The 10,151-nt window shown below is 51.1% G+C and overlaps 1 protein-coding gene across 1 annotated transcript in view; it reads left to right on the forward strand.

Annotated features, from left to right (window-relative positions):
- The window catches only part of TRPM8 (transient receptor potential cation channel subfamily M member 8), an 83,258-nt gene that overhangs the window by 40,007 nt on the left and 33,100 nt on the right, over positions 1-10,151 (forward strand). The window contains exons 14-16 of the mRNA XM_024752768.1: positions 400-545; positions 3,020-3,132; positions 3,473-3,689. Of these exons, the coding sequence (XP_024608536.1) occupies positions 400-545; positions 3,020-3,132; positions 3,473-3,689 (476 nt within the window). The remainder of the gene's footprint in view (positions 1-399; positions 546-3,019; positions 3,133-3,472; positions 3,690-10,151) is intronic.

Here is a 10,151-nt window from a genome sequence, read left to right on the forward strand (position 1 = left end):
GCACTGTGCCTTAACCGCAAAGAACCTCACCAAAAAAGCACAGAGGTAAATGAGATGGAGGGGGGCTCAGGGTCTGGATCCCCTCCCCAGTGGCTGAACCCCACCAAAGAGGGCATTCCTCATGTTCACTGCAGCTCAATTCAGTGGGCATTTCTGGACACCTGCTGCCAGGAGGCGCTGTGCTGTGTGCGGGGTGCCCAAAGAAGGTCCCTTTGTTCAGTAGAGAATTACATTGTTCTGGTGTTCTGTTTGCCTTTTATAATCCAGGATGCTCACAGCCAGGCTTTCATGAAAGTCAGGGCTTGGCTGGTGGGCCCGGGTGGCGGGGGGGGGGGAAAGTTCTGTGTATTGGCCAGCCCTGCCTCCCGTTTCCCTCTCTCTGGGGACAATGTCACTTAGAGCTGTTCACGGAGTGTTACAGCAGCGACGAAGACTTGGCGGAACAGCTCCTGGTCTATTCCTGTGAAGCCTGGGGCGGAAGCAGCTGTTTGGAGCTGGCGGTGGAGGCCACGGACCAGCATTTCATCTCTCAGCCCGGGGTCCAGGTAAACAACATGCAGTCACCAAACATCATGCCCAGAAATGGGCCTTTCCGTCAGCTGAGTCTCTGGATCCAGTGCATCTCTAATTAGGTGTAGGGATGGGCCAGGTTACATGAACTCTCTGAGCCTTAGTTTCCTTATCTGTAAAGTGGGCATAACAGGGGGTAAAGGAAGGGTTGCTGTGAGGATTCAATGAGATAATATGTGAGTGGGGCCAGCCCTTTATGGTAGCTGTTACTCTTGGAGCTATTACTAGTAGTAATGGTAGCAGAGAAACTAGTATGAAGTGGGTTCAGCCAGTGTAGACGTTTCCTGCCCCAAATTACATTAACAGCAGTTTGCACCTGGTATCTCAGGTTTCAGAGGGGAGATTTTTTCCACCCGCCATCCCAGCTGGAGGGGTCTGGTGTGAAGGGGAGGAAGGTGGGGAGGAGATGGAAGGACTGACACTCGTCTGCGTAGCCCTGGTACACGTGACCACGCTTCACCTTCACAGCACGTGTGCGGGTCGACATCATCCCATTTTACTGAGGAGGACTCAGGAGCTCGGAGAGGTTCTGGAATGTTCCCCAGGTTGCTAGGAAGTGGCAGGGCTGGGTTTTGATCCCATGATGGTTGCCCGCCTTACGGACTTCCCATTATTCCATGCAGCCAATAACTGGCACAGTGTTTACAAAAGAATCCGTTTGCTACTGCAGCCAAGTGGATTCAGTGAGTGTGGTCATGGATGACAAGGGACACACAGGGAGCCTTGCTGTTGTTCTGGTGTAGCCTCTGTGTTGTAGTGGGGTGGAGGGAGGCCAGTGCTGGGGTCAGGGTTGCCTGGGAGACCCGGCCGGCTGCCACGGCTGCCTCGCTCTGCTCATGGCTCTGCTCACAGCTTCTTAGCCCCCACACCCCTTCTTGCAGGTGTCCCAGAGCTTTGGGCCCTGGGGAGGTTGACTCGTGCTCCCGTCCAAGTTCACCAGGCCCGACGGTTTCCACCAGATGCCGGTTCAGCGATGTTTATGGAATGTGTCCCTGCCCGGCCCGTGGGACCAGGGAGTGTGGCTGCTCTGGGCAGGCTGACGTGTGGGCTCAGATGTCGCTGGTGGCCACGGAAGCCGAGCTAGTGCGGGAGGTTTCCGTGACCGAGGGCCTCGTGGTGCCGCTTGGCGATGGCCTTGTGGGCTCATCACCCTGGAAGGGTCGGGACAGTGCGGAAGACCGGACCTTACTTGTCTCGGTGTGCCCCGCAGAGGCAGACCGCCAGACAGGGATTCGACTGCAAGTGGTTTATGCTGGATGTGAGTCCGGGAGGTGCGTGAGGGGGGTGGAGGCCAAGAGGCTGGGAAGAGAAGGGAAGGAAGCAGACACAGGTATGCTAAGGAGAAGTTGCCTTCTGGGAGCTTCTGGGAGCTTCATGCCGCCTGCCCCGGTGGTGCCCATCCGAGCACCTACCCACCAGCTGCAGTTTGCGGTTCCCTGGGTCTGCCCCTCAAGAGCCAACTACCCGCCCGGCCCCAGAAGCCCAGGCAGAGCGGGGCAGGGCTCTCGGGAGGAGCCGTCCTCTCCTGGAGGGATGCACCGGGGTATGGATGGGTCCCCGGGTCCCAGCCCTCCAGACAGTGCTGGGAAGGCCTCAGGTCCCCCCTGCTCTGCCACGGAGACACACCGGTGCCTTCTGATTGGCATGATATTTTTGTTCTTGTGGGGTATTTTTTTGGCCGTGCTGTGCAGCTTGCGGGATCCTAGTTCCCCGACCAGGGATCGAACCCACACCCTTGGTAGTGAAAGTGTGGAGTCCTAACCACCGGATCACCAGGAAATACCCAATACGATCTTTTCTGAGAGCCGCGGGGTCCTTCCGTGTGACCCAGCCTATGCCCCCCCCTTCTGTGTTGACTTTCAGTGCTGCTGTCAGAGACAAAACGAATTTCTAATTCCTACCTTCGTGCGAGGCCCTGTTCCACCTTTCAGGAGCTGATATGTTCTGGGGAGAGCTTTTCCATGCCTTTTTAGCTCAAATGGGTGTTGAGACACCAGTGGTCTCTCTCTTGCCGACTTCCTTTCAGTGTCCTGACAGGTGTCACCTATCTGCCTCCAGAAATGAATCCTTGGGGCCCCGCAGGTAGCACTGGATGTCGTGTGAATTTGTGATCTTTCAGGGAAAAGGAGCTACAGAGGTGCCTGTTTAAACTTATGCAGTAAGAATTAGAGTTGGTTAAAATTCATAGGTTTAGTGAATTTGGACTCATACAACCTCTGTTTTAAAGTTCACAGAACACAACATAGAAAAGGACTGAAAATCAAACAGAATTTTATATGGTTGAATCATAGCCCCTTAAAATCCAGGTAACTAATGTAAAAGAATAAGGATCTCAATTCAGAGAGTTATTTATTTGGAGAGGTTTGAGGGCTGGGAAGAAAGGTCGCACACCATCCAGCATGTCATAGCATTAATAAGGACCTGTGTCCTTTGTCTCTGTTTCCTGTAGAATTTTCTTTCCAAGCAATGGTACGGAGAGATTTCCCGAGACACCAAGAACTGGAAGATTATCCTGTGTCTGTTTATTATACCCTTGGTGGGCTGTGGCTTTGTATCATTTAGGTATGAAACCAAGGCACATAATCGTGCGTGAGTGTGTGTATACATATATCTGTGTGTGTGCATGTATCTGTGTGTGTGTACAAGCACCTGTGTGTGTGTACAAGCATCTGTGTGAGGTAGAAGTGGGCTCATGTCTTCAATATCTGAGGCAGAATTTGGATCTGTTAAGCATGAAATGCCGAGGCTGAATTTTGGCTGGGTCAAACTTAGAGCCCAATTTGGACACCACCTGTCCCTGGCCCAGCTGTGGGTCTATGTTCATCGGTGTTCGGAAGGAGAGGTGTAGCCCACGCAGTGATGTTGGCCAGGATGGTGACAGTGCTGTCCCTCCTCGGTCCAGGAAGAAGCCCCTCGACAAGCACAGGAAGCTCCTGTGGTACTACGTGGCCTTCTTCACCTCTCCGTTTGTGGTCTTCTCCTGGAACGTGGTCTTCTATATCGCCTTCCTCCTGCTCTTTGCCTACGTGCTGCTCATGGATTTCCACCCTGTGCCGCAACCCCCGGAGCTGGTCCTCTACGCGCTGGTCTTTGTCCTGTTCTGTGATGAAGTGAGACAGGTAGGTCAGCCCCGACGTGGGGCCTCCCCTCCTTTCCTCAGTGAGCGGCATCTTCCTAATGCCAAAGGGGAGCAGAAGTTGCTCCTCAAGTTCCAAAGTCATTATTTCCCCCAAATAAATGTTCTCATTTGGTGGCCACCCATGAACATGAAGACGCTCTTCCATGAGATCTCCTAGCCCCAAGCCCAAGCTTTGCTCTCTAATTAATGTTAATTGGTGCAGATGAATTACTCGGGAATGTGTTCAAAGAGCAGGTTGACCTTGGACTTTTAAACCCACTCCCGTCATCAGGAGCCATTTGTGATCCTGTCATTACTGTCACTAGGGTAGGCAGCACCATGAGTGGCAGGGGAATTGGAAGGACTTTCCAGCTAAGAGCATCTCAATGCCCAGCATGTCAGATTGACAATGTCGGAAATTCATATTTGTCCTTGTGAATTTCAGGGAGTTCATTTATTCATGGTGTTTTCTCTAGTTTCTTGGGATCTGCATTGTTTGGCATCCTCTTCCCACCCTTAATCCGAACTTAGCCCAGGCCTGGCACGTAGCAGGTGCTCAGTTAATAATTGTTGAATGAATAAATGTCGATGGTGAAGGTCAGTGCTGTCCCTACACCATCATGAAAAGTCATCCCAGAAAATCCTTTTAAGATGGTAGTTTACAAAATATTTGAGAACTGCTGTTGCTGTCACTCTTGTCCCATATGAGCCCAAACCGAAAAACATATCCATTCAATACGTATGGCCTAGGTGCTTACAGTGTACAAGGTACTGTGCCAAGTGATACCAGATATTTGGAGGGGCAAAGGATGCTGTTCTGGACCCCACAGAGTTGCTGCCTGGAATAGGATTCCTAAATTGTTTCGACTATCATGCTAACTCTCATAGATTCTTTTTTTTTGGTGGCTTCTAGGAGCCCTGGGTTAAGAAAGATTCTGAGCCTCTATTTTCAGCAGGAGAACATCTTAGTGAATTAGAAGTGTCTGCCATGGGCACAAGGGGTGGCAGGAGTCCTGGTACCAGTGCCCTGGATCTGCCTTTGCTTGCCTAGTAGGTGGGAGGTGCAGACGCAGGCTGGAGATTGTTGAGCATGCAAGATTATCCGGCTTTCTGTCTACCAGCAAATCTCCCCCAGGACCTGGTCCTGCTGACGTGCAGAGGGTTTCTGTGACTTCAGATCAGCCTCATGGGTGCCCCAGGCATTGGCTCAAGTGGTCACAGTTCAGTCCAGGGCACTTCTGTATTAGCTCGCTAGGGCTAGGGCTAGGGCTGCCATGATGAAGCACCAGCAGCTGGACGGCTTAAACAACACAAGTTCATCATCTCATTGTTCTGAAAGCCAGAAGTCTGAGATCAAGCTGTGGGCAAGGTTGGTTCCTTCTGAGGATGTGAGGGAGAACCTGTTCCAGGCCTGTCCCCAGTTTCTGGAGATTTGCTGGCCATCTCTGCTGCTGCTGTTCCTTGGCTGTAGATGCATTGCTCAATCCCTGACCTCTTGCTCACACCAAATTCTCCCTGTGTGAATGTCTCTGTCCAAATCTCCCCTTGTCATAAGGACACTAATCACATTGGATCAGGGGCCCATCCTGCTCCAGTATGACCTCATCTTAACTAATTACATCTGCAAGGACCCTACTTCCAAACAAGGTCACATCCTGAGGTGCTGGGGGGTAGCACTTCAATGTATGAATCTGGAGGGGATGCAATTCAACCCACAGCCCCTTCCATATAGTCTCAGAGGTCTTCTTTTACTTGCTAGTTCTCTCGTTCTTTTTTTTGACTTCTGTGTATCAGCAGCCAGGGTGTGAAAATATCCTGCTGGAGAGAAGCAGAGGAAGATGGAAGGAGAATCAGCAGTTAAAACGAGAATGGGCCCTGGCCGTTGTGAGAAAGTTAACCAAGAGCTTTTAAATTAGGAAGCTCCCAAGTTACGTTGTCATGGGAGCTGGCGCTGCACGGGGTCGCACGTGTTCCCTCCTAGACTAGCCGGGTGCTGGGGCCCTGACTCCTTTCCTTTGCTGTGCTCCCGGGCGTGGTTGACCACCTTTCAAAGGCACATCAGAGAGAAAGTTTGGCTTTTGCAGAGGAAGAGGATGAAAGGGTGAGTTTGGAGGGGTTTGTTTGACTGCGGGGGGAAAGCCCTGCGTCTCATCCTGTTTGAGAGACCAGCAGACCTCTCATCCTCTGTGGATGGGGAGGTCCAGTGGGGCAAATAAGTCATGAGCACAAATAAGTGGAGAGAGAGAGAGAGAGAGAGAGAGCATGAGAGCGAGAGCGAGAGAGGGAAAGGGAGAGGGAGAGGGAGAGGGAGAGGGAGAGAGAGAGAGAAAGGGAAAAACCAGCAGGAACTGCAAATAGCATGGTAGTAACTTACTTAATGTCTTCGACCTTCTGGTTCCCCATCCTTAAATGGGCATGTTTCCTACTGCAAGTGGTTATTTTTTTCAGCTTATTGAGATGTTATTGACATATAGCACTGTATACTTTCAAGGTATACAGCATAGTGACTTGACCTACATATAACCGTGAAGTTACCGAGGGGAGCAAGAGGACGGGGTGTCCTACCCTCAAGCCTTGCCCCTCTCGTCCGGCACCAGCTCCACCGGGGCGTTCCAGCTCCTCACACATACTCTGCTCTTGCCCAGAATTGGGTGGCATGGAAATGACTTCATGCAGATGTTTGTTTCTTATTCACATTTGATCCTCAGGGCCTAGCACAGGAGCGGGCGTTTTCACGTTTCTGGCAAGTGCACGTATCTTTTTTTAAAAACCGAATTGACAAGGCGGGGTCTTCCTGATTCAACCCCAGAGATGTGCCGTGACCGAGAGTAAGGGGGGAACCGTGAAGCCAGCACTGGGCACGTGGGGAGGAAGCTGGCAGGGGGGGCTCAGACGTACCCTTTTGAGCAGAGGGTGCTGTTGGCAGCTTCTTGGAATGGTTGGTGAAAAGTAAAGTCCTTTTCCTGCTGCTGGCTGCCCCTCACTCATGCTCCCAGCATTTCTCTCCTCGTCCCGTTCCTGACCCTGCCTCCCGGCTGCATGAAAGTCACAGAGTCCAAACGTCGTTTGTGTCCTCCAGGAATCTAAAGGAGCATGAGGTCTAGAGAGACGACTTATCCTGGGTTGCTCTAGGGGCAGAGCTTGGCCTGGAAGGAGGATGCAGGGAGAGTCATCCTGGCTTAAGGCAAGCACTTCATTCACGCAGTCTTTCTTTCAACAAATATTTATTGAGCACCTACCACAAGCAGTGTCTTAGACCCTGGGGATACAGCGATGAACCAAACAGGCAGATACCTCTGTCCTCATGGACTTTCTACCAGCTAGCGATGACCGGCAGGGTCTTTTCTGGGAGCTTTCAGGGAGAGGAGGTGAGCGCTGCCAGTAGCACTGAATGAGCGAGTCTTGAGTTGACGGGGAGGTTGGCCTAGAGGACCTGGGATAGTAAAATTTGGAGTCCTTACGTCACAAACATCTCCCTTCAGATTCTCATGTACATTTAACTGCTCATCCCTTATTCGGGTCATGCAGGAAGGAGACTCAGGACAGGTGCATTTTTGCACAGAGAGGGGCCCCCCGGCAGGTGGAGTGTGTGGAGCTTTGCTCAGGAGAGACACAGAGCAGGGACACTAAGTGGGGGCAGACGGTGGGTAGGAGCCTCAGGGGGAGGTTCTGGGTTTCTGATGTGCTTCCCAGTTACTCCCCAGGCCTGATGTGATGCCCACAGGGTCTGGCTGAGTCCCAGCTGTTCTACCTTCATAATGGGTGGTATTAGGGATGTATAGCTTTGTCCAAGTGTGTCCTCTGTTTCTTTGTAGAAGTTATTTTTGAAGGGGCAGTGTTTTTTTAACATCTTTATTGGGGTATAATTGCTTTACAATGGTGTGTTAGTTGTTGCTGTATAACAAAGTGAATGAGCTATACATATACATATATCCCCATATCTCCTCCCTCTTGTGTCTCCCTCCCACCCTCCCTATCCCACCCCTCTAGGTGCTCACAAAGCACAGAGCTGATCTCCCTGTGCTATGCAGCTGCTTCCCACTAGCTATCTATTTTACATTTGGTAGGGCACATATGTCCATGCCACTCTCTCACTTCGTCCCAGCTTCCCCTTCCCCCTCCCCGTGTCCTCAAGTCCATTCTGTACGTCTGTGTCAGGGGCAGTTTGAATTCAGCAGTCCTGCATATTAAGGCGATGGTGAGGGACGTGCCTGTGCTTAAGGTCAGGGGCGTGGAGTCAAGGCCACCCCTGCTGGCAGGGAGCAGCTCTGCCTGTGTGGTCTGTGAGCCCCGTCTCCACAGCACAGCCTTGCTGATTCCTGTCATTACAGGACTCTGACACTTGGGGTCGCTGTTTCCCTTTCGGGTCTGCAGACTCAGGCCTTTGGAATCCTTCATGTGGTTGGTTTCCTCAATCAGCTCTGCCGGCCTGGTACTGTTTTTATTAAGCTAATTCACACTTGTTAGCAAAAAGCAAAACCAGGCAGGATGTTACCTGCTTCAGATAGTGTCTGGGTGTCAAATGCATGCTTGTCAGTGTCTCCCTGTGTCCCCTTGCCCAGGAGACAGAGGTTGCTATGTTAATTGGAATTTTTAACCAAGGCAATCAATAAGTGCAAACATAGTTGCTAAATAGCTAGTACATTTAACTGCTCATCCCTTATTCGGGTCATGCAGGAAGGAGACTCAGGACAGGTGCATTTTTGCACAGAGAGGGGCCCCCCGGCAGGTGGAGTGTGTGGAGCTTTGCTCAGGAGAGACACAGAGCAGGGACACTAAGTGGGGGCAGACGGTGGGTAGGAGCCTCAGGGGGAGGTTCTGGGTTTCTGATGTGCTTCCCAGTTACTCCCCAGGCCTGATGTGATGCCCACAGGGTCTGGCTGAGTCCCAGCTGTTCTACCTTCATAATGGGTGGTATTAGGGATGTATAGCTTTGTCCAAGTGTGTCCTCTGTTTCTTTGTAAAAGTTATTTTTGAAGGGGCAGTGTTTTTTTAACATCTTTATTGGGGTATAATTGCTTTACAATGGTGTGTTAGTTGTTGCTGTATAACAAAGTGAATGAGCTATACATATACATATATCCCCATATCTCCTCCCTCTTGTGTCTCCCTCCCACCCTCCCTATCCCACCCCTCTAGGTGCTCACAAAGCACAGAGCTGATCTCCCTGTGCTATGCAGCTGCTTCCCACTAGCTATCTATTTTACATTTGGTAGGGCACATATGTCCATGCCACTCTCTCACTTCGTCCCAGCTTCCCCTTCCCCCTCCCCGTGTCCTCAAGTCCATTCTGTACGTCTGTGTCAGGGGCAGTTTGAATTCAGCAGTCCTGCATATTAAGGCGATGGTGAGGGACGTGCCTGTGCTTAAGGTCAGGGGCGTGGAGTCAAGGCCACCCCTGCTGGCAGGGAGCAGCTCTGCCTGTGTGGTCTGTGAGCCCCGTCTCCACAGCACAGCCTTGCTGATTCCTGTCATTACAGGACTCTGACACTTGGGGTCGCTGTTTCCCTTTCGGGTCTGCAGACTCAGGCCTTTGGAATCCTTCATGTGGTTGGTTTCCTCAATCAGCTCTGCCGGCCTGGTACTGTTTTTATTAAGCTAATTCACACTTGTTAGCAAAAAGCAAAACCAGGCAGGATGTTACCTGCTTCAGATAGTGTCTGGGTGTCAAATGCATGCTTGTCAGTGTCTCCCTGTGTCCCCTTGCCCAGGAGACAGAGGTTGCTATGTTAATTGGAATTTTTAACCAAGGCAATCAATAAGTGCAAACATAGTTGCTAAATAGCTCTTAGGTCTATTAAACAGACTGTGAATGTTTATTTAAAGTGAGGTAAGTCCCAGCGGCCCTTCGTGGAGGGCACGTTCAGTCTTGAGGCCCTTGAATCCCCAAATCCTGAGAGATAGGATGAAATACACTCCCGGTATTTTATGAATATAGCCAATCGCTGGAATTCCATTCAGAAAAGAGGCGGCTGTTCCTTTTTAAAAATGTCTTCTTACTGCAACGGTGCTTCCCAACCCCAGACTGGATCTACTTACGGTTCTTCCTGTCATGTGGCCCGAGGCTTAGCCAGCCTGGGGCTGCCCTGTTGCCCTGTGCCTACCTGCCTCTCAGGCCAGGGTTTCAAAGAGGGAAGCAGGTGGCAGGTGTCATCTTGCAAATGGCTCTTGGTGGGTGGTGATCAGTTTCACTGGGACCACCCAAATGGACAGTTAGGGATCCTGACTGGATTTCTGAGCCCAGGAGTTCAGCCATCCCACAGGAGAACATGGTCAAATTGGGCTGCTCACACCTGGGGGATTTTAATATTTCCTTGGTACTTGATTTCACAACGCCCTCACCCCTTTGTCCACTAAAGTTGCTGTTTGCATTTATAAATGAGTGAAAAGAAAGACTTGTTGAGAAACCGATGATGTTTCTTAAATCCAAGTCTAAGATTGTGGGATCTCTGTTTGGGGGGGG

The sequence above is a fragment of the Neophocaena asiaeorientalis genome, unplaced genomic scaffold (assembly GCF_003031525.2).
Source record: "Neophocaena asiaeorientalis asiaeorientalis breed wild unplaced genomic scaffold, Neophocaena_asiaeorientalis_V1.1 scaffold294, whole genome shotgun sequence".
In the NCBI taxonomy this organism is placed as follows: Eukaryota; Metazoa; Chordata; class Mammalia; order Artiodactyla; family Phocoenidae; genus Neophocaena; species Neophocaena asiaeorientalis.